The sequence below is a fragment of the Eptatretus burgeri genome, chromosome 4 (genome assembly GCF_056783735.1).
Source record: "Eptatretus burgeri isolate ZD-2024b chromosome 4, Ebu_testis_v1, whole genome shotgun sequence".
Taxonomy (NCBI): Eukaryota; Metazoa; Chordata; class Myxini; order Myxiniformes; family Myxinidae; genus Eptatretus; species Eptatretus burgeri.
The window spans coordinates 140,856,611-140,881,759 of NC_140964.1; the positions used below are offsets into that span (position 1 = coordinate 140,856,611).

At 44.1% G+C, this 25,149-nt stretch overlaps 1 protein-coding gene and 1 pseudogene across 1 annotated transcript in view; both read right to left on the bottom strand.

Annotated features, from left to right (window-relative positions):
* LOC147029254 (uncharacterized) overlaps positions 1 to 1,409 on the bottom strand; it is a 2,197-nt pseudogene extending 788 nt beyond the window's left edge.
* The window catches only part of HECTD4 (HECT domain E3 ubiquitin protein ligase 4), a 525,771-nt gene that overhangs the window by 415,491 nt on the left and 85,131 nt on the right, over positions 1 to 25,149 (bottom strand). Inside the window, exons 12-15 of the mRNA XM_085880170.1 lie at positions 10,275 to 10,362; positions 9,952 to 10,118; positions 9,604 to 9,640; positions 8,181 to 8,290 (exon numbers count right to left, since the gene is read on the bottom strand). Coding sequence (XP_085736296.1) covers positions 8,181 to 8,290; positions 9,604 to 9,640; positions 9,952 to 10,118; positions 10,275 to 10,362 — 402 coding nt within the window. The remainder of the gene's footprint in view (positions 1 to 8,180; positions 8,291 to 9,603; positions 9,641 to 9,951; positions 10,119 to 10,274; positions 10,363 to 25,149) is intronic.

Consider the following 25,149-nt stretch of genomic DNA (forward strand, 5'->3'; position numbering starts at 1 on the left):
TTGAGTGTGGCTCTGTTTTTGTCTCGGCATGGGCGACCTTGATCACTCATAAGCTTTTGATACATCTCACGTAGCTCTGAGAGCTTAACTATGGTGGTGTCCGAATGTTCGATCAGGGCTACAATTTGAGCGCATATGATGGGACCGAAGGGCGGAGGTGTGGGACCCACCGATTCGAGTCGCTCGGCAGCGCGAGCGGAGTCTCGCAAACGTACATAACACTAATAAAAAAATGACCGTTTTTACAGCCATTTTTCCCTGCTGTGCAGGGGTTTGGCTTTTTCTTGAGGCAATGTTTTATGGCCGGATGCCCTTCCTGACGCCAACCCTGGTCGCCTCTTACGACACACAGGGATATGGTACACCTATTCTAACCGGGGCATACACCGGGACCAGTACACTGGCACTCATTTCGCTGACCTCAGAAGGATGACGGGCTGAGTCAACCCCCTGGTGTTAATTCAGCAGCCAACGGGGCTTGAACTCAGGACCCTTGGATCCCAAGCCGCCACCCTAACCACTAAGCCAACACCAGGCTTATAAACGTACATAACACTGATGGTGATAATAGGTATCAGCCGCATGTGCATCAGACGCTACGGCAACCAGTCTGTCAAGTAAATGAAAGTTTTTGTTCGTCTTCGCCCAACTCTTTAGATTGGCATCTACAACATCGGTTACTACCCTGTGGAGGTTGGCCTGGTCCTCCCCCTCACAGATTACACAACACTTGACATTGGCTGGAGGCTGAAATTCCCCAGATGACCTGATTTTTTTGGGGACTATTCTGAGAGCCGGGTTCTTTGTCTAGCTTCTCTCTCGCCCGTTTGACACGAGAACTACTACAATAACTCCTGCAAGTTTTGTGATACCTAGCCTTATGCGATTTAAGAGTTGCTGCAATACCTGAGCCATCATTCAACTGACTAATCGTGACATTGATACCAGAAGGAAGATTATTGGCATTGATAGCAGTGAAGTCTTTGAGATCTCTCTCAAGTGATACAAGTCACTCCTCCTTAGGAGTTTGCAAGGCTTCTCCAGTTTTGTCCGATTGACAAAGACAACAGAGTCCCCAATTCATAATTTTGGTAGAGGACATAGTTCGACACTCATATTATGTAGGCTCGTCATTGCGATGAACTTTTGTCTCGTCATCACGGCGACACGATAGCAGGCTGAGTCGCAGGTTCCAGATCCACTCCTGAACACGCAAGAAGAGAGATAGGATAGTCTCGTGAGATAGGGTAGACGTCACAGCTCCGAATGGCATCATGCACCACCACCGCTGCTGGACACGTCGACGCTCACAGACTTGGTATTATCTTAAAAACGAAACAAAAAGTTTGACATTACGAGTCAAAATTAAAAACATTCAAGTCTTATTTTCTAAATGATTAACGGGTTATTTTGATTGATAACCCAGGTAGGGCATAGAGGCCGTAGGCAGGCCACTTTTGAAATGACACCCCAAAAACGCCGGGTTTGACCGCAAAATGACCTTGTGGGTGACCTTGAGGGGTGATCTTGACTTCAAATCGTTGATATAAAATCAGAATCAGATTCCCCGACCCCAAAAACCCCTAAAAAGTGGTATTATTCATGATTCTAGCCCTTTTGGTTTTTTTTTTTAAGTACGATTGACCTCTAACCCGGATGGCGGCCATAATTGGATTTCACTAATATGGCGGCCCCGGGGGGCGCCCGTCTAAAATCGAAAAAGTATGGCATGGGCGACATATAGGCCAAATTTGGTGCTTTTGGAAGAATCTGAACCAAACAGTCCCGATAATGCCCTAACATCCCTGACTATTCAAAGGATGTTGTGCTCCAAGATTCAATACATGACTTTCTAAATTATGTAATTAGTCTCAGAATGCTCGGTGCACATGCACAGAAACCCCGAGAAACAGCAATCGGGGTAAGGAATGTATTGTTGCGAATTCTGGCCCGTTCGGCGTGCGATTGGCCACGTAACTCGAATCGCGACACGTCGCCCACCGGAACGGACAATTCAGTCGTGACCCTCCGGGAACTACCGCCCAAAGCCAGTCACGGGTGGGGGTTTAACCTCACCACAACTCAGTCCGCATTCCACCCACGCGAAATAGGGTCCGATCGCCGAATGGTAGATTTACCTAAGTACCCACGCGAGTAGCGTACCGAGGAGTTAGTTGTACCACGCCACAGGTCGACTCCGGACACGAACCGCTTAAGCGGCTCGTTCCGCACTACAGGGATAACCGAGCGGAGTTATCGTCGACCTTGACGGTTCCAATTCATTATCGGGTGTTTTAAACCCACTATCAATCCCTTACGTGATGCAAGATGGAGAGTCAATAAAAGGAAGGAGACGAAGCAAAGCGGGAAACAGTTAAACAAGCAATGCACTTTATTTACACACACACAGACAAGCACGTATATACAGCCATACAGTCAAAATGCAAGAAAAGCAAATGCAATACAACCGAATATTATTATTTACACAAGCACACTTATACAGTTCTAAACTTGACAGACTGGTGCCACACACACACATTTACACAAAACCCCAAAGAAAAGAAAGTCATGACTTCCCTGCGCGCTGTCGAGTCCCCCTCCCACAACCTCATTGTGGTCCCGCCTGGTTCCAATCTTCCTCGCGGCCGGCGAACCCTCTCCGGCACTCCTCATCCGGACGCGTAGGCTCGCGCCCCACAGCTGGCTCTGCCGCGTCTCATGTCCGTGCCTCCCGCGTGGCAGGCCGCTCGCTAAGCCGTGAGCGCAGGACCAAGATGACAGGAGACTCAGCAACGATGAGCGAAGAAGAGAGAGAAGACGAGAAGACAGTGCGCCCCGCCCGTGTCCGTCATTTATGGAGCGGGGCTCTGCCCTTCGCAGCGCGGGGCTCTGCCCGTTGCTCCGCCCTTCGCAGCGCGGGGCTCCGCCCGTCGCTCCGCCCGTCGCTCCGCCCCGTTCTCGGCTCCACCTCCCTTCGAGGCGTTTCGAGAAGCCTCTCGAAATGGGGCGTGCCCTCACTCCGACCGCCTCATGCCGCACATCCACCAATCAGGAGCGAGCCGCCGCAACTCTCCCCTTCACACCGAGCATGGTGGGGGGGATTCAGGCAGAAGCATCAGGCGGGGAAAACCCCACAGGCTCCACAAGTGCTTTTTGTTCTTGTACGCGCCTGCACGGTGCTCGTTGAATGGTGAGTGGCGAAGATGTGGTAGCATAGTTGTGGAAGGTGGCGTCGTGTAGTGAATGGCGTGATCGTGAGATGTTGGTTGTAGCGATGTACGTTGTTGTATTTGCACCAAATTAATAATAGCCAAAGAAAAACGACTAACTGAAGGATCGCAGCCCGAATGGATCACATAAATTCCCTCTAAACAACGGGTTTGGGCTAACTACACATGGACTTACTGATATATCTCACCTGAGGACTCTTTATGGTGTAATGCGAATTTCCACAACCGTAACAGTATATTGTGCATGCCAGATAAGGACAGTTACCTAAAATGACTCACAAAGCTTCCAAAATATGCTGAAAACACATGGAAAAGTACATGAGAGAAAAGCGTGCGCCTCTGCAAAACAAAGAATTTGGAGAACTTCCTGATAAACTCTCCCAAAACAATGATATTGTTACGAATTTGCCGGTTCGGACAACCACGCACGACCGCTTCAGCCCAATTGCAGTCGCGCATCCGCCGAAAACCGGAATTCAGTCGTGGTTTCCTGGATAACTCCGGAAACCTGCTACGGATGCCTTAATGCATCATAAACTGTCAATATTCTGTCCACGCGGTACAGGGTTAATCGCCGAATCTCGATATACCTAATTATCCGCGCAGACAGAAGTACCGAGAATTTATACCTCGACGGAACTTGTACGGAAATGAGCCGCTAAGCACGCTCATTCCGTGTGCAATGCCGAGCGGTTTTAATCACCAAGGTTTTAACCACTTTAATTTGGCTTTAATAGCCAGCTAATTTCCCGAACGCGCCGTGGCAGTCAATGGGAGGAAAATGACGCAACGAGCAGATGTACATTCATACAATGGGCATTTATTATACAGGCACATAAGCAGTCAATGGGGGGATAGGGACAAGACACGAGAAAAGCCTACAGCCGATGTCTATCGTTTATATATACAGCCATGCACTTAATTCAATTCTACTTAACCAGACAAGGCGCCACAGAACACTTTCATACAAAACCCCCAGAAACGAACAGGGCTCATGAGACTTCATTTCCACTCGGAGCCTGGATGACCGGAGGCTCACAAGAGGCCAGGCAGGTTACCTTGCCGCCCATTGTGACAACTCGAAGGTCTTCGGGTCAGTGACCCCTGCTGTCCCTGGCTTGGCCCTCGTGTCGCACGCGCCGGTCGCTTGAGCGGCCGGGCGGCTTGAGCAGCTTGGTGAGCGGCTTGCTCGGTTCTCCTTGGTCGTCCGGCCTTCGCTGCAGCCTGGGCGGTCAGACCTGGAAGGCGACGCGCTCGGAGGGGTGAACGGGTCTTTGCTCTTTCAGCGTTGATGCTCTTTAGGACCCGTTCCCTCCTCAGCATCGCTCGACCGTCTCAGGGCCCTCTGCCCAGACCGCGACGCAGCTTGCTCGACTGCGGCTATTCGACGCATGACTGCAGATGCCAGACAGCAACGAATATCCCTGGGGAGCGATGAATATCTCCTCGATCGGCATGCACACACACCTCGCCCGACACGCGACTCTCCAAGCTTCACCCGTCTCCCGAATCAGCCGAATCTGCGCTGCCGCCCATCTCCCGAATCAGCCTCCACCGGTGAACAACACGACGTGTCTCGATTCCGCCCCTTTTATCAGGCTGGCGCCCGCCCTTCACCCGAGGCTGGGCTCCGCCTACTTTTCACCTCCGAACTCTCACCCCTTGAGGGAAACCCCATTCTTGATGTCACAGGGTGCTTTCGGGGAAGACCTCCTTTTGATTCGCTTATGCAAATTAGCTGCGGAGCAGCTGTTTGCACACGGTCGGTGTAATGTGGCTTTTACTGTTGCGCAGCGTGTCCACAACCAACGGCATTTTGCGGCTGTCGTTGAGGAGGATGTGATGGTGTTTCTGTTGTTCGGGAATGTTTGTTGAAATAAAAGCTATAAAAGAATAACGTTACCTCAAGATTCACAGCCTGGCACACGAATATTTCCCTTTACACATTGGTGGGGGAATCCTAACCTGAAACACTTATTTATCGAAATAACTGATCTTCGGGGAACCTGGATTGTGTTTTGTGAATTTCCAAAACCAAAACAATATGTTGCAGGCCATACTGCAAAAAAATCCCCATGATGTGGGCCCATGCAAAGCCTGTGGATGGGCACATTCTACCTTACCTACCCGATCATCCTTATCAGTGAGTGGACTTTGAACGTTGTGGGATGTCCTGTGAACATGGCATGCTTCGCAATATATTTAATGGGCGTCTGCAATTGGAAAGACTACACCGTCATTACCAACATTCAGGGAGAATTCCCAGAGGGAGACTGTATCTGGTTTGGATGAGTCTTACCACCAAAGGGAAGGTCATGTCTGGGTCCTGTCAATGCACAGGGAAAGTTTAAAATGATGATATTTACAATTGATCATATTTGCCAGAAATGGGTGCGAGAGTTGTACGGACAATGAGGACCATTATAAAGATATATTTTTTTGTTTGGCTCCAGGACCACAAGAGAGATAAAACTCGATTTTTGCATCTATTGGTAAAATAAGTGTGTGTGTGTGTGTGTGTGTGTGTGTGTGTGTGTGTGTGTGTGTGTGTGTGTGTGTGTGTGTGTGTGTGTGTGTGTGTGTGTGTGTGTGTGTGTGTGTGTGTGTGTGTGTGTGTGTGTGTGTGTGTGTGTGTGTGTGTGTGTTGTGTTATATCCACTGCCGCTGCTCACTTGTACTAACAGGAAATGGTAGGAACTAGGAACCCGACTCCTCTCATCCACAGATATTTCTCATATTTCCATGAGTCTTATTTGCATTCAGGAACAGAGCCATGATGGTCCACCATTTTGTGAGTTCAATCGTGAGTTTAACCAGACACAGTGGCATAATGGTCAGAGCATCCGCTCTGAGTCTGGACTGAGTCTGGTAGGTCAGCAGTTTGAAAGGTTGAAACCGGCAGTGGATGAGTCTTACCAAACACTAAAAATTGTATCTACTGCTTTTGTTTCTTGATGCTCAGCATTCAAAAAGGATAGAACATGCACAAAGAACCAGAGGTTGGCAACCATTGTGCAGACTTTGATGGGTGTAATGGCCTCCATCCTCCTGCATACTGACTTCCATCGTATTTATTCATTTACAACTTAAGCTGAACTCACTTCCTTTCGCTTCTCTCACCACTCCCACACTCTTATGACTCTCCTCGTTTTGAGATTTCACAGCAGCAGCAAGTCTTTGTTGTCATCTCGATAACAGACATCGCTGTGCCTGGTTCGAAATCATGCTCTTCCTTCAAAGCAATTTATTTATTTAGTCTTTTGCAGCATGTGGCTGCTTGACTGCATCATTTTCTGGGGACATGGCTATGCCACCGAGGCAATGCCCACTGTTACCAGTCAGCTGTTACTCATTTCGCCAACCTCGGAAGGATGACAGGCTGAGTCGACCCAACTGGTGTTAATTCAATGGTTTAACAGGGGCTTTAACTCAAGACCTTAAGCCAACCACCTTAACCATTAACCCAACATCAGGCTTCTTCAAAGCAAGAGGACAGCATATAGCAACAAGACCATGTTGCATTCACAGCTGCAACAAGGCCTAGGTTTTATGATACCTTTGTTTCCTCCACAACCGAAGGTGAAGGAGATTATGTTTTCACCCATTTCTGTCTGTTTGTTCCTTGCAAATATCAAAGGTTTTTCAAGTATATTGGTTAGTCGACCTTGTTATTCTGTCTGTTTGTCGCCTTCAGGTCACAATTTTAAACCGATCTTCACGAAACTTCACGACATGGGAGAGTTTGTCCAAAGGAAGAAGCCTTTTGTTTTTGAGGTCAAAAGGTCAACATAGGCCAAAGGTCAACAACTAAGGTGGTTTTTCTAAAATCTTCATATTTCATCTGCTTGACTAGAAATTTGAAGAGGATTTATATTTCATGTCAATGAAGTCAACCAGCCAATTATTTTTGAGGTCCACAAGGTAAATATAGGCCAAATTTCTAAAATTGTCAATTTTCATCTGATTCACTTTAAATTTGAAGAGGAGTTGCACATTTGGTCATTGAATTCAACCACCAATTATTTTTGAGGTCAAATTTGTTTTCTGGATTTTGCACGTATCGTGCTCTGCACAACGACGTCTTCTTGTTTGTTTGTTTGTCTGTTTGTGTGCAGGATATCTCAAAAAGTTGTGAACGGAACTGGATGAAATTTGGCGGACAGGTTTGGTGTGTGACACGGACAAACTGATTCGATTTTGGTGAAGATCCGGATCTGACTACTAGAATTTTTTTACGTGATTCTTCACCATTGAGAGATGGAGCCAAAAAATTTCATTTAGCATGATATCTCAAAAAGTTGAGGATGGATTCAGATGAAACTTGGTGGACATGTTAGGTGTGTGAGAAGGAAGAATTGTTTCGATTTTAGTGAAGATCCGAATCCGGATTCAGATATGATAATTTTTTTAAGTGATTCTTCACCATTGAGAGATCACGCTCAAAAACGATATTTCGCACAATATTTCAAAAATGTATTGGGCCAGATATGTTCTCGTGGATCAGGCATTACGGGGTGGAGGTATGCGCTCTACTGAGTGCCTTTTTAGTTTCAACTGCTTTTATAGATCAAGCATTACCACACTATTAAATTGCTCGAAAAGATGCAACTGTGTTTAAAGCTGATTACTGTGTCCAAGGATCACCAACAGGGGTGTAATTTTGTGCATATTTTTTGACATGCGTATTTGTTCTTTTCGATTTGCATGAAACAAAAATTGTATACAGCCATGAAATTATTATAAAAACTCCACAGCATTGATGTGAATGGTTTAACTTCCTCATCTGAAGATGTTTTGTGCTGGAAAAAAAGACCCCAAATATCAAAATAAAATTTCAACCATTTTCTAGAGCTTGTCATGTAAAATGCAAACATGAAACTTCAACTCAAATTGCTCTCACCTGTCACATATATTGCATTTAATATTTTGTTTAGAGTTCTCAGTTCTGACCGGCTGTAGGGTGCAGTGCAGAGCACCGCGAGGGAAGTCAGGTGAACCAAGGGGTGTTCAACACATGCTGCCACCACATGCTGCAAGGTTGCACCAAACTCCTGCTGCACCTGTTCCGTCAAATAATCCAGAATATAAAGGAAGAAAGTTTGTTTGTTTGTGTCTTTGTTTGTGTGCTTGTTCATGTTTGTTCATTTATGCATTTGCACCCTGCAAGAACCAGTGCAACCAAACTTTGCATGGCCTCCTCTTTCATCCAGAGGAAGGTTGAGGGTTATGGTTGGATTTTAAAAAAGAAATACGCCCTGATGTATATATCGGGCGTATAAAAATGAAAAATTAAAACAATTAAAACCAGATAATTGGCCTCCAGGCCTCAATCAGGTCTTATGCTCATACACTGCGTGCGTCTTTTTCCTGGAAGTGATCGAGTAATATGTATTGTGAAGATGTATGTTGAGGTTGTCGTGATTTGTTGTCAACAATACAAGTTTAATTATTATAGTGTTTGCACGTGCGCCTGTTATTAAAAAGATTGCTTTACACAGGTTTATGGTAACACTTCAGTGTTCAGGCCTCAAGTGAGTATGTTACTTACACACTGTCACGATAGGATAATATGTATTGTGAAGATCATATGTTGAGGTCATATTATGTACGCAAGCCAAAAATGGAAACTGTGTATTCCCTTAGTAAGTTTCTCCCCAACCTCTAATCCTCTCCATAAATACTGCCACAAGCCATCAACAAAGACCTGTCGTGATGGGCAGAAACAAATCAGATGCAAAGAGAATGGCAGTCTACAAGTCATTTGGGACTCGAGAGCAGACACAGGCTCAGCTTGAGGATCAACATGCAAGACAAGCAGCCGCCAGGGCATCATGTTGGGCATCCTTAGAAGGTGGAGCATTTTGATACAAGTCCAAGCACATTTTGCAACCCTCAAGATTGGTAATTCATACAAAGCCATGAGGCCAACATTCCCAAATTTGTCATCCAGGAAGTATTTCAATACATAATTGCATTGATTTTCCAAAGGCAATGCTTAGTACTTCAGAAAGTGCACCATAATAGAACCATCAATGAAATGGAATGTTTGTGTAACATCAGCATGTCGAGGTGATTTGCCCTTCAGGTGAGTGGTGGTAGCTACGAAGATCCACCTTTGTGGTGCCATTAATCCCATGTATACATCAATGCTGCATTCCGCTGTTCTCATACTGATGTTAATCACATTTTCCACCTGTGTTGCTGACCGTTTGTTTGTGCATATATCAGTTGTTGTTTATGTGTGACCCATTCCCCTTCTGCTTATAAAGTTATTTTGCTTTCATATATGACGCAAGTTAAACCAAGGACAATTTTAATAGTGGCTCTCCCTGCCTAGTGCGAGATAATAAATATTATCATAAAATAATCTTACCTGATCTACCATTCCACCACATTGTAATTCTGAAATCCTAAAGAGGATTAGAAAGAAAATGAAATTTAATTACCAACATGGAGCAATCAAGTAGCCACACAGGAATTCAGACAAAAGAAAAAAGAGAAGAGAGCTCGAAAAAACAATGCATATAAGCCTTGATTAAAGAAAGCTAAAAAAAATACATGGGGAAAAGAAAAAACAATGTTCAGGATGAAAGAGATGAAAATGCAAAGAGAAAAGGGGAGGGGAAGGTGGAGAAGAGGACGTATACACGTGTGACATCATGGGAACGTTGAAAGCACAGAGGGGTGGCAAACAGCTTGTTGAAAAGGAACAGAACAACACCTTGGGCCATCCTGGAGAAGAGTAGCGAGTTGTGGCAAAACCAAGGATGACATTGATAAAGTACGAGCAGCAGTGAGTAGCTCCCGAGAGAGCACAAGTGCAATGCAGCGTGCATCTCCCCGACGAAAGCGAGTACTCGCTGCACAAAGGAAGGAATTGCTGGAGACCTAGAAAACACATAAAAGGAAGAAAATAATAATTTCAATCATATTTTGCTTGGTTTTTGTACAAAAGGGATCCATTAAATAATACTTATTAAGCAATAATTTTTAATCAGAAGGATGATGAAGTTCCATCTGCAAAGTCTTCACTGGGTGCATTACCCCACTGTGAGGTTTCGATCCCAAGAAACAGAAGAGGAGATTAAGTTGGAAGAAAACTTCATCTTCACCTCTCACAATGAACTGTGTGCTGGAGAAAGATGAAAAAAAGCAAAATAGTTTGAATGAATCACAGCATAATCGTGTATAATTGTTTTACACTGAATCAATGAAACAAAACGAACCATTCATTAGAAACACAGTTCAGGGCAGTCTCGAAAAATATACTCTTGTCGGGATGTTAAATTAACACCAGGTAGGGTTGACTCAGACCATCATCCTTCCGAGGTTGGCAAAATGAGTACCAGCGTGCTGCTAAGAGGAGCAATGCATCAGTGGCACAGCCACACCCCCCCAAAAATGATGCACCCAAGCAGCCACAGGCTGCATACGAAACAACTACTGTTGATGCAATCTTTCTCCTCCACACAAAACACAACCTCCCACCAACATTTGGTGGTATTGCGAGAGTCATCTTCACTTTGTTATGCCAGATGGCAGACGACATGCATTTGGTTTGTGAAAAGTACTGTATGTCAGGCGTCAGCCCATCAATCAAAGATTCTGAATGACAGTGATGCCATTCGTTCTCAAGATATGGGATACTATATTACTGGTTCAAACCAGAATCATCCAAAGAATTGGAAGGCAGCTTTGAAATTCACCTCCTTCAAGATGGCACTATTTAGGTTCCTGGCCACTGAGTGAATCCACCCATCCATCCATTGGGACCATACTCTGTGCAGATCGTTTATGCTGCCTCAGCAGTCTCCTTGGCTATTGGGCACAATCCTGGACAGGTCGCCACTCCTGATACAGGATACCAGCAAGCGAGCACTCATTTTGCCGACCTCGGAAGGATGACAGGCAGAGTAAACCCCACCTGGTATTAATTCACAGCTGAGTGGGACTTGAACTCAGGACCCTGGGATCACAAGCCCACCACCTTAACCATTAAGCCAACACCAGGCATATACTGAGTGAATGAAGGGAAGTTATGCAGGTATTCTTGGTCATAAAAGAGTACGTGTCCCAATCATGTGTCGATGTGAGAATCTTGATGGATGCAAGTCTGTGTAGCAATAACTCTAGATACTATGACCACATTAGTGCAAGTGGTGCGAACATGGTAGGAAAGTTACATCAGGCTTTGCCTGGTATGCATGCATTCTCAGCATGTGATTATACTGCTGCCTTCATGAATAAGGGAAAGATTACATCTTCTTGAGCATCGGTGGATAAAGTCAGGCCTCACTGTCCACTTGCAATCTTTCAAAGAACATCAGTAAGCTTACTCTGCTGCCAAAAAGATAGCCACAACCTCATTCTACACCACGCTGACAGATAGCAGCTCCAATCACCCTCGGCATCTTTTCTCTACCATAAACAGTCTTCCGAAGCCCTCTGAGTCCTCCACTTTGCAGTCAGTACTGCAGATTGTAACCGTTTTTTTTTGGAAAAAAATGGCCGGAATCAAACAGTACGCCAGGTCCATTAATAAAAACTTAACCCCCCTCACTTTTGCAGTCCTTTACACTGGCCCATCCCCAAGCATCCTTGTTGAGGTTACTCCACCTGCTTTATCTGCCATGGTCACAAAGATGACATTTTCTCATAGCTCACTCAATCCTATTCCAACATCTCTACTGAAATCATGTTTATCTGCCATTTCCCCGATTGTCACCAAAATAGTCAATAAATCACTTGGAACTGGTGTAATGCCATCCTCCCTTAAACTTGCAGCAATTACCTCCCTTCTTAAAAAAACACAATCTTGAACATGAGGTCCTCTCCAATTACAGACCCATCTCCAATCTACCTTTTAAGAAATCTGAAGCGGTAGAAAAGGTGGTAGCCTCTCAGTTGCAGTCGCAACTGAATTACAACCAGCTTTATGAGGTACTAGATGACCCGTGAACCCGTTGGGTTCCCGTTGTGACAGTGGTTGATGACAAAATCATTTCAAAAGAAAAAAAAGAAAAAAAGAAGAAGATAGCTCCAGCAAACTATACCGGTGAGGTTGTTTGCATTGATCAAACAATCCCGAAGCGTTCATCACTGAATCGGGAATTGATTTTTAATAATTTTTTTCGCTGCCCGATTTGAACGAAACTTGATATTGCGCATCAGTGTAAAAAAAAAAACGGAGAAAAGTCGAAGAAATTATTGTGCGTAATCTTCTAAAAACAATTTTATTTATTAATGAACACAGAAGTATGAGATAAAAATGGCGATGTTTATTTTATGCTTAAAAATAAATCGTTCTTCGTCTATACGAAATGTTTGAGATTTTTAAATAAATCATTTCATGAAAAAAAAGATAGCTCCAGCGAATAATACCGCTGAGGCTTGCATTGATCAAATTCTCCCGAAGAGTACTTGACTGAATCGGGAATTGATTTTTTTTATAATTTTTTTGTTGCTCGATTTGAACGAAACTTGATACTGCACACCGCAGGCGAATGATGAGTAAGGTGGGCCAAAATTTTTTGCGCTATCGTGTACCATTTGGGCTGTATTTCAGGAACATACATACATAAATACATATATACAAGATGAGAGTTTTAGTAATATATAGATTTCATTGTGGTTTTAGACCTGCACACAGTACAGAAACTGCCCTTCTCATGGTTGCAGATTCTGGCTACCCTAACCTCCTCATTTTGCTTGATCCGAGTGCAGCTTTTGACACAATGGGCCATAAAATCCCACTGCAGCACGTTAAGGACCTCGTAGGTCTCTCTGGTACTGACCTTTCCCTCAAAAATGAATTGTTACCATGGGTAAATCTCGATCCAACATCTGTCCTGTTACATTTAGGACCCCTTTTATATATAATTTACCTGCTCTCCCTTGGTCACAAATTCAGGAGGCATGATATCAGTTTCCATTGTTATGCTGATGACACTCAGGTGCACTTGCAAACTTTACCCGATACCTATCTTGTAATCTCCTGGGTGAACAACTGTTTTTATGAGGTAAGGGCATGGATGGATGCTAACTTTCTACAACTAAATGGCAGTAAGACTGAGGTTATACTTATTGGTATTCATCAGACTAAAAAAATTGGCAACAACCATATTGTAATCAATGGGCTGGTTGTTCCACATTCCTCATTGGTCACTAATCTCGATATTGTATTCGATTCATTTCTGTCTTTTGAAGCCCACATCAAGAGAGTGTGTCAAACTTAATTATTCAAACTCAGAAACATTGCAAGATTGAGATCTTCCATGCATGCCTGTATCTCTTCCAGGCTCAATTGCCATAACTTGCTCTTTATTGGTCTACCTGTCAAATCCCTTCAAAAGCTGAAATATGTTCAGAATAGTATTGCATGGGTTTTAACCAAAACGAATAAAATAGAGCTCATCCCTCCTGTGCTGGCTTCCTTGCACTGGATGCCAGTGAAATATTGAACCGAGTTTAAAAATTTTACTTTTTATTTTTAAGATCTTACATGGCACCAGCCCCACATATTGGCAATGTTTCCTTGGTCATCACATGTCTACATGCACCCAAGAGGCCTAACATTGGCAGACTTCTATCTGTGCCCAGGATGCGGCTTCGCACCATGGGGGATTGGGCTTTTGGCTCGGTTGCACCCAAAGCCATCCGGTTCTATTACAGTTTTTAAATCGAGGCTAAAACACACACATTTATTCCCTTGCTTTTAAGTAACCTGCTTTGCAAAAAGGATTGTTCAAGGATGTTGTTATTCATATTGTACATAATTTGCCCTATTTATTGCTATTTATATTGCATGTAATTTGCCCTATTTATTGCTACTTATATTGAATGTAAATTGCATTATTCATTGTTATTTATATGGCATGCAATTTGCCTTATTTATTGCTATTTATATTAAATGTGAATTGCCTTATTCATTGTTATTTATATGGCATGCAATTTGCCCTATTTATTGCTATTTATATTGAATGTAAATTGCCCTATTCATTGTAATTTATATTGCATGTAATTTGCCCTATTTATTGCTATTTATATTGAATGTAAATTGCCCTATTCATTGTTATTTATATTGCATGCAATTTGCCCTATTTATTGCAATTTATATTGAATGTAAATTGCCCTCTTCATTGTTATTTATATTGCATGTAATTTGCCCTATTTATTGCTATTTATATTGAATGTAAATTGCCTTAATCATTATCTTGCCAAAACGAAGTTTTTGCAAGATATGTTCGTCAGCTTGTTTGTTTTTTTACTTACGAAATCTAAAGATTTCGAAATCTAAATCTAAAGATTTCGTAAGTATATTGATGACTTCCGTTTCTGTTTGTTTGTAGGCACGATAACTCGAGAACGGAAGAAGCTACCAATGTCAAATTACACCAGGTGATTCAGGAGGGTGATGGCTAGTGATGATTAGATTTTGGTCAAAATCGGTCAAAGGTCAAGGTCACAGTGAGGTCAAACATCCAAAACATTCGATTTTTGATGGTTTGGTACAGAATCATCGTAGAAACTTCTGGTTTGCGTTGCTACCTTCTCTCGAGACAGCTTTTATTAGACAAGGTCAGAGGTCAAGTTGACGATTTCGTAAGTACCAGTCTATGACTGCTTGTTTGTTTGTTTGTTTGTTTGTAGGCACGATAACTCGAGAACGGAAGAAGCTACCAATGTCAAATTACACCACGTGATTCAGGAGGGTGATGGCTAGTGCTGATTAGATTTTGGTCAAAATCGGTCAAAGGTCAAGGTCACAGTGAGGTCAAACATAATTCCATAAATTCATGTGGAAAAATGGAGTATTTTTGCTTCGCTCGACATTACGAGTTTGTTTCAACTTTGATTTTAATTTTGTCTTCAGTTTTTGCGATCGCTTAGGACGCTTAAAACTCGGTTGTCAAAATTATGGTAAAAATCGGATGTTTTGGAGACGTTTTAAGACTGTATAAAAAATATTTCACTCGACGCGTCACGGGTCGTCCCATGATGCAGTGCGCTCGAGCAGATGCATCGTTGAGTTACGTTAAGGTTTAATTGCGTGGAGAAATGGATATTTTTGCTTTGCTCGACGTTACAATTTTTGATGGTTTGATACCGAATCATCATAGAAACTTCTGGTTTGCGTCGCTACCTTCTCCAGAGACAGCTTTTATTAGACAAGGTCAGAGGTCAAGTTGACGATTTCATAAGTACCAGTCTATGACTGCTTGTTTTTTTGTTTGTCTGTAATCACGTATAAAAAATTCTGCAGAGCACAGTTATCATTGGAAATTTTTGTAACTTCGCATATCAGAGGCCTATAGAGGTCCCTTTCAGCACATAAAATTTTGAAGGTCAAGGTCAAAGGTCAAGGTCACTTTGTCGCAAATCAGGGGAGTCGACGAAACCCTTATTTTTTGAGTAATTTTGATCGGATCGTCTTCAAACTTCATGGGAATATAGTTCATGGTCTGGCGCTCAGCTGATTAACTTTTGGTGGCGATTGGCCTTGACCTTCATGGTTAGCGCCTCAGGTCAAACATATTTGACCCCAAGGTCAAATTTTCAAGTTTTAGGAACCATATCGTGTAGCACCTCAAATTGAACACCTCGATGAGTGCTTTCTAGATATGTCAAGCTTGAGACATTATGACGTCATTTGGTGACGTTATTAGGCAAACGCATATTTTTCATGGTTACTCTGTAGAACGATTCTCATCGGAATCTCTCGTAGGCAGTTATTCCTCAAGGAGTCGCTCCTGGTGGATAGCAGCTCTGTTCACCTCAGTGTGACCTTAAAGAAGTCACACGTGGTCACCTTTTGGCAAGATACGGGTCACTCTGCGGGTGACATTGGTTTATTGTTATTTATTTGTCCTCTTTATTGTTATTTATATTGCATGCAATTTGCCCTATTATTGTCATTTATATTGTTTGTAATTGGCGATATTCATTGTTATTATTATTGTATGTAATTTGCCCTTCATTATTATTCATATTGTATGCAATTTGCCATTCATTATTATTCATATTGTATGTAATTTGCCCCAGTCATTGTAACTTATATTTTGTGTAATTTGCCCTATTCATTGTTATTTCTATTGTATGTAATTTGACATATTCATTTTTATTTATATTGTGCATAATTTGCCCTTCATTATTCATATTGTATGTAATTTGCCCTATTCATTGTTATTTACATTGTATGTAGTTTGCCATATTCATTGTTATTTACATTGTTTGTAGTTTACCATATTCATTGATATTTACATTGGATGTAGTTTGCCATATTCATTGTCATTTACATTGTATATAATTTGCTGACGATCACGTGGTGTAGGCTATTAATAGGCTGCGGCTCGACAATTCAAATCATAACCGCACTAGACATCGAAGTGTGAAGCCGCTGTCACACCTTGACGTTTTAGGCAGCGTATGCCGACGTATGAAAAATTTGCCGAACCAAGCTGGCACACGTCGAATACGTTATGGGTAAGTTTTGTATACGTTAAGAGCACGCTGGCATACGTCGTCATACGCCGAGTACGTCGAGAAATTTTCAGCATGTTGAAAATTTCTCGACGTACTCGGCGTATGACACACGTTCCGCATACGCTGGCTATAAGTTGTAGGCACGTTACGCGATCGTGACACACGTCGACACACGTTACTTGTACGCTACTCATAAGTCGAAACAAGTCGAGGTAATGGTTAGCGTCAGTGTTCCAGACTCCCTGGTTTTTTTTTTCTTTTTCTTCGGTATGACGGTGATGTTGACACTTCGATTTCTAGTGCGGTTATGATTTAAATCGTTGAGCGGCAGCCTATTAATTATATTATATTATAACCGCACTAGAAATTGAAGTGTTAACATCACCGTCATACCGAAGAAAAAAATAAATGGGGAGCCTGGAACACTGACGCCAACAATTACCTTAACGTTTTTCGACTTATGAGTAACTTACAAGTAACGTGTGTCAACGTGTGTCAACGACCGCGTAACATGCCTACAACACGTTACTCATTGGTTAGAAATAAGTTTCGGGTACGCTAAACATTACCTCGACGTGTTTCGACTTATGAGTAACTTACAAGTAACGTGTGTCGACGTGTGTCACCGATCGCGTAATGAAACCTACAACTTATGGCCAGCGTTATGCGGAACATGTGAGTCATACGCTGGCATATGTCGAAAAATTTCAAGCATGGAAAATGTCTGACAGCTCGGCGTACTACGACGTATGCCAGCATACTATGACGTATGCCAGCGTACTACGATGTATGCCAGCGTGCTCTTAACTTATACAAACTTAAGGCCCAGTCACACCTTGACGTTTTAGCCAACTTATGCCGATTTTTGCAAAAAATTGTGTAAAACGCTGGTACACGTTGAATACGTTATGGCTACGTTATGTATATGTTAAGACCACGCTGAAAAACACTGCCATAAGTGGTAGTATGCTGGCTTTAAACGTTGAACTTTTGGGTTTTCCTCAAATTTTTTCATGCTTGAAATTTTACGACGTATGCCGGCGTATGACTCACACGTTCCGCTACGCTGGCCATAAGTTGGAGGCACGTTATGCGATCGTTGACACACATTGAAACACGTTACTTGTAAGTTACTCATAAGTCGAAACACGTGGAGGTAATGTTTAGCGTACCCGAAACTTATTTCTAACCTATGAGTAACGTTTTGTAAGCACGCTACACGAACGTTGTTCACACTTTGCAACACGTTACTTGAAAGTACTACTACTACTACTACTACTACTACTACTACTACCAACTTCGACATCACTAAATTCTCTCGAACTACTACTACTACTACTACTAACATCGACATCACTAAATTCTCTCGAATTACTACTACTACTACTACTACTACTACTACTACTACTACTACTACTACTGCTACTGCCACTGCTACTGACATTGACATCTACTCAACATGGAGTCTGGAACACTGAAGGGTTCCTCTTGTGAAGTCCATTTGTATATGCAGTACCAATTCCCCTAAACGCTGCCAATACGCCAATATACGATAGCTGTAAGTTAGAAACACGTTCAGTAAGTTCTGTGCTCGTCTGGAAGACGTCAATCAAATTTGTCTGCATACGCCAATGTGCGTTTGAGATACGTTACACATAGGTTTAAAGCACGCTACTCATAGGTTCAAAGCACGCTACCAATATGTTCAAAGCACGTTACTCGTAGGTTAAAAATTAAATTTCGGGTATGCTAAACATTACCTCGACGTGTTTCGACTTATGAGTAACTTACAAGTAACGTGTGGCCAACGTGTGTAAATGATTGCGGAGTGTGCGGAGAACTTACGCCAGCGTATGCGGAACTTGTGAGCCATACGTCGAGTACGTCGTAAAATTTTCAGCATGCTTGAAATTTCACGACGTACTAGACGCACCACGTAATATGCCAGCATACTTCATTGTTTTTCATCGTGCTGCTAACGTATACACAACTTACCCATACCGTATTCGACGTGTCCCAGCGTTTTAGACACATTTTTCATAGGTCGGCATATGCTGGCTAAATCGTCAAGGTGTGACTGCGATGTTGACACTTCCAATTTTCAGGCGGTTATGATTTAAATCGGCGTGCGGCAGGTTTTTAACAGAGAACGCCACGAGTTCGTCGGCGATACGTGCAGCGCACTATGACTAAGTTAAACTATCGTTGGGCATAGGTTGTGAACGCTGACAACAGGCTAAGCATTCGTTGTTATAAGTTATCTTTAACACAACGAAACGTTCTGTGCCCGTTACTAATACGTTATGCATGCGACCAACACGTTATGAATAAGACCAAAACTTAAAAAAAAAAAAAACTCAAAACTTCAGCGTACGCCAACGTTTTACGTGCGTTTTTATACATTGCCATTCCTGGCTAAAACATCAAGGTGTGACTGGGCCTTTACCCATAATGTATTCGACGTGTGCCAGCGTTTTAGCCAAATTTTTCCTACGTCAGGCATACGCTGGCTAAATCGTCAAGGTGTGACAGGGCCTTCACAGCACTCTCAGTTACAGAATAGAGTTCAGACATCGGATCGATCAGTTTTGGTGGCACCCCACAAAGACCAAGAATCCTCCAGAGGGCATCCCAATTCAATGAATCAAACATTTTACAGAGATCAACATAGGCTGCAAGCAACCCCAGCCGAAACTCTTGTCTGCGTTCGGTGAGGACCCAAAGAGCAAGGATACGGTCAATCGTTGACCTCTTTGGTGTAAAGCCTGACTGCTCTGGATGCTGGTGCTTAAGGCCTAAGTCACATTTGGAACGGCGGCCGTAGGGTCTACAAAATCTACGGCCACTAGTAATTATAGGGCGGCCGCAGTATTTCCACGGTCACACAATGTAGCAGTCACATATGTTTTTATTTTTCGGGTAGCCGCACGGGGTATTTATAAATTGTGGAGACCGAAAACGTGGGGGTGCCGTACGGTCTTTGATTTGATGTCGCACGGTGACCTTCGGGCGTCCCTGCGGCAGCCATAGAATTTTCAAGGCAGACGCAAGTTAGCCTCAACGTGCCTGCAAGGCATGCGCAGGGGGGCCCTATGGCGAACGTGCGGCCAGACGGACGGTAACGAGTGGGTTTTTTTCTTTTTTTACCAGTTCTATTTTTTCGGCTTGTCGAATTGCTACGGCCAACGTAGAAATGAAAAAGTTATAACTCCACGCTATAATTCCACAGCGACCCCTACGGCCCGTAAAATATAGCCATACGGCGTAGGGCCACCCTGAGGCCACCTCAGAAACTCTGCGGCCGCCGCACGTTTCTGTCAATTCAGGGGGGGTACGGCCGCCGTATCCTAGCCGTAGAGCAAATGTGACTTAGGCCTAAGCAGATGGTGGCGAACCCTATCAAGAACTATCCGAGCAAAGACCTTTTCCGGCACTGAGAGCAGCATCATTCCTCGGTAGTTCTTTTTTTTTTTTTTTTGTATACCTTGGTCGAGGCTCGTATGAGAGCAAACACACAACTCACAGCAAGGAGGCATGAGACAAGAGGGGCAGGAGTGGAAGGGACAAAACAGTGGGGAACAGACACATTAGGTGAACTGTGGAAGGGAGAGGGATGGGGATGGGACGGGGAACATGGCGAAGAGAAGATGGACATTTCAGGGACTTTCAGGAAGGAAAGCAGGAGAAATGAAGGAAGTGGGCTTGGGTGGATTATCGGGGGTAGAAAAGATCGAGGATTTGGATGGGGGAAGATAAGAGGTGGTGGTGAACAGCTGTTTTGAAAGCCTGGAGGGAAGAATGGGAAAGAATAGAGTGAGGAAGTTTATTCCAAAGGCGGGAAAAAGAGGAATGAAAGAGTGAAGATGAGCAGTGATTCGTGATTTTGGTAGTTTTACCAGAAGGGGGTTGTTGGCGGACCTTGAGCGCCCTGTGGAAATGTGGTGGGGACAAATCGCAGAGAGAGCAGGGGGGCAAGGCTGGAGAGGAGTCGGTAGAAGACAGAAAGACCACCGACCAACCTGCGGTGATTGAGTGAGAGGCCCAAAGACTCAGCTTCATTGCGGGAGATGCCGATGATCTTAAATGCCCTGGTTTCGACAGCGTGAAGCCGAGAAAGGTGGGAGGCAGGAGCACCAGCCCAGAGGGGAGAGCAGTACTCCATCAGGCTACGGACAAAAGCTTTGTAAGTGGTCAGGAGCTCAAGAGGGCCGAGGAAGGACTTAGCACGACGGAGGATTCCCAGTCGGCGACTGGCTTTTGAGGCGAGGTTGGAAATGTGACTTTCCCAGGAAAGGTCATGGCAGATAGTGAGACCTAGAAGCTTGAAAGAAAAGACTTCTTCCAGAGGAAGTTGTTGCAGTCTTGGCGATCACCCTTCCCTTTTTAGAGTGGGACAACAAGGCCCCTCTTCCAGTCAATTGGGATTATGCCTGTGATCCAGGCAGAGCACAGAACTGCATGCAACGACACGTGTGCAGCATTTCCACCAGCCTCGAGAAGTTCAACAGGGATGCCACAGATCCCTGGAGCTTGAGCCAGTTTCAACCGGTTCACTGCCGCCTATGCTTCCACAAACAAAGGTGGACCACAGTTGATTGGAGGGTCAGCTCAGCCTGTTCAGCTGAAGGTCAGCTCAGGCGAACCCAGACCCCCCCCCCCACCCCCAAATCTCCACTCAGCCTGTTTTCAAATTCCTCAGCTACCTTTTCATGCTTGAGATTGTCAACATCCAGCCTTGGCTGGGATGGTGCCATTCTCCCAGATTTAAGCTGAAACTTCAGAGTTGCTGAAGTCTGTTGTCGGTATTGAGGAATTGAGCACTCCAGTATACACTGCAGTTCTGGATCATCCTACAGTCACCATCAATGAGGACATGGTCAATCTCCTTTGCCACACCACCAGCATTGGAATACCAGGTCCAGTGATAAGCCTGTAGGTGCTGAAAACATGAACCAGCCACCCTGAGTCCATGACTTCTTGCAAAGTCAAGGAACTTCGACTTCCGGTTCTGGGTGTGGAGCGTCGGCAGGTTCTCTCAGGAGTCTTTGCCGGCTTTCTCAAAGTTAAGTCTCAGGTCGATTTTTGTCCCATTTAACGGTTTATTTTCTCACTGACATGTTACTGTGTGTTCCTAGTTCGGTTATGTTTCAAAAATCGTGCTATGTTGTGAGTTTTCGTCGACCTTGTCTTATCAGGATCCTTGAGGGTGACTCATTCTTCACTTCAAGGTGTACGATCATTTGATTTGTATTCTCTCCCTATTACCTTCAATTCCTATTTCCCCCACTTTCCCAATGGCCCCATCCCTCCCAACTAACCATGCTGTTTCTTGTCTTAAATTTAAAGGGGAAAAAAACAAAAACAAAAACTACCTTCCTTCCTGCATATCCATGAGTCCCGATCCCTCTTCTTCTTCCTCCTTCTGCCAGCACACCATCTTTCTTCTATTTGAGCTGACCCACTCTCTCCATTACCTTCACGATTTCTTCCTACAACTATCCATTCCCGAATCTTCCATAATCTTCAAAAATCCATCAAAAATTAATAATTTTCTTTGTATCCTTTCGATCTATACATCTCGTGTAACCACGTGTCTCTCTCCACCCTCTTCCTGATATTTATCATCAACCCAGCAGCTTCATTCTGTGTTTACAGTTCCAAATTCACCATACACCTCCACGATTTTACTTCAACCTTACCTTTTCCGAATGTTATGCAATCCTTATATAAAACAAATAAATAAATAAATCCACTTTTGACTTTACACCTCCCATAACCACGTGCTTCTCCCGTAACCACGTGATCTGTTTCCACCCCTTGCGTTTACCGATCCAAATTCACCATTCACCTCACAATTTTTTCTACAACCTGACCTTCACCTAATCTAATGAAAACTCTCCCCAAAAAAATAACAAAAATGAAAACGATCTCTTATAATGCTTCATCTTCCTCTTTCACATGTGTGGTCCTCATTACTGTATCATAATTCACTACTCTTCTTCTATTTCAACAGACTGCTCTGAATTCGACCTTTCCCTCATACCTTGTCGAAAAAAATCAAAATGTTACACCGTTCCTTCTCTCCATTCTCTTAATTCGCCTTTATTGCATCCATCAAGAAATGTCTTTAATTGCATCTCTGACCGAAAAAAACAATTTTAAACCCCAGTTTGCAATTAATGTTCATTTTCTATCAACCATTCTTTTTTCCAACATCAGTTGCAACTCACCCCACCCACCCCTCCCTCTCAAAGCAATCATCACACTCTTCTCCCTCCAAGCCTCCCTCTCACCTTTCTAAAAAATTCCCCCCTCACCTTTCTCCCTCAACTCTCCCCACTCACCCTACTCCCACCATTCACCCTCCTCATTCACCCTTCTCAAAGTTGCCCCCCAACCTCACATCCACAAAGCTGCCTCCTTCCCCCACCCTCTCACCTCCATCTCATCACTTCACCTCCTCAAATCCTCTCTTGTTACTCCCCACTGCACCTCAACCCACGCAGCACCACAGAGCCTTTTCTCCTCCTCATCCAGCCGTCTCCCCAAGCTATTCTGCAATCCTCCCCACTCATTCAAAAACTCACCCCCCGCCCTCCTCCCTTGTCCAACCCTCCCCCTCCCCACCCATCGCCTGCACCCAAAGCCTCCTCCCCTCTACATTAACAGTGTGGACCTCAAATATCCGGGGCCTTCACTCAAACCTTACAGATCTTTCCATACAGTTTGCCACTGACAAACCAGACATAATCTGCCTAACAGAAACTTTTCTCCCCCAAGACATGTCTGTCTCCCAAGTATCTCTCCCTGGTTACTCCCTCCTCTGGTATGACAGACCTGAGCTTCGTCCTGGTGGAGGAGTTGCTCTCTTCATCAAAGACTCTATTCCTCACTCTCCATGCACTGCCCTCACTCCCCCACACCCCCAGGAATACCTCTGGCTACGGCTTCCCCTCCACTCCCACCTCATGTCTATATGTGTACTGTACCGTCCACCTAACAGTAATGACTCCATCTACACCTCACTATACGAAAACATGGACCAACTTCTACCGTATCTTCTCATCCAAACTCTCTCTTCCTCATATGTGGTGACTTCAATTGTCATCATGCCAGTTGGCTGGGTGTGTGTACCTCGTTCACCTGCCATGGAACTTCAGCAAAACACTTCTGCGACTCATTGGGACGAAATCAATGAGTCAATTTCCCGACCCGGATCTCAACCAATGGTACTCCATCTCTTATGGATATGATTTTGACAAATTTCCCTGACAATGTCTGCTGCTCTTCCACCGCTCCAATCGGTTCTTCTGACCACGTCCTTGTCAAAGTGGACATCTCTCTGGCCATTATCAGAGATCCACCTCAGCACCGTCGAGTCTGGCATTTCACTCAGGCCGACTAGCAGGTTCTCTAAGCAGCCATCAACCTTCTGGACTGGTCTTCCATCGCAACTTTCTCCAACATCAACTCATCCTTGCAATTATTTCAAAGAAACTTGCTCTCTCTCATGCACAGATTTATCCCCTCTCGTCCTCAGTTGTCCCACCCTTCCTCCCAAGGTTCACTGAAGCTTGTGGAGAGGGAGTTGTCCTAAAATAAATTGCCTTTGCCTCATGGAAAGCAAACCCAACTGAGGGTAATCTCAGTTCCTTCCATAAAGATCAGAACAAGTGTGTGTCTACCCACAGGAGAGCCAGAAAGCAACATCTTTCTAATCTCAATTCTGAACTCTCAAACCTCTCTCCATCGTCCAAATCCTGTTGGTGTCTAATCAAATCTGTTTCTGGTGTATGTTCCCCCTCCATCCCCTCCCTTACCTCAAATGGCCACACTGCTGATACGGCACGTGAAAAGGCTGAATGGTTAAACACTGTGTTTGCATCTAAATCTCATGTCCGAAACCCATCACTTTCTGTACCCACCTTACCCAGTCGCACCCAACTGTCCCTGGACTCCATGTCCCTTTATTCTGACAAAGCGGAGAGCTTGCTGTCAAACCTCGACTCAGATTCTGCAACCAGTCCAGATGGCATTAGACCAAATGTCCTAAAAACCTGCTCCTCTGCTCGTGCTCACCCTCGCTCTGTTCTGTTCATCCTCACATTTGCTCAAGGTCATCTGTCATCTGCTTGGAAATCAGCAAACATTAATGCCCTGCACAAAAACAGATCGCTGCAACTACAGACCAATCAGCCTTCTCCCTATCATCAGCAAGGTTATGGAATCCATCATCGCTTCAGACAATAAATCTTTCCTCATCTCCAATGGATAGATTTCCGATCATCAATTTGGTTTCAGACCAGGTCCCTCTGCTCTGGATATGCTGCTTCTGCTCTCCCAACAATGTATGAAGGTACTCAATGCCGGACATGAAATGAAAGCCGTGTTCCGAGACATATTGCGTGCTTTTGACATGGTCTGGCACCCTGCCCTG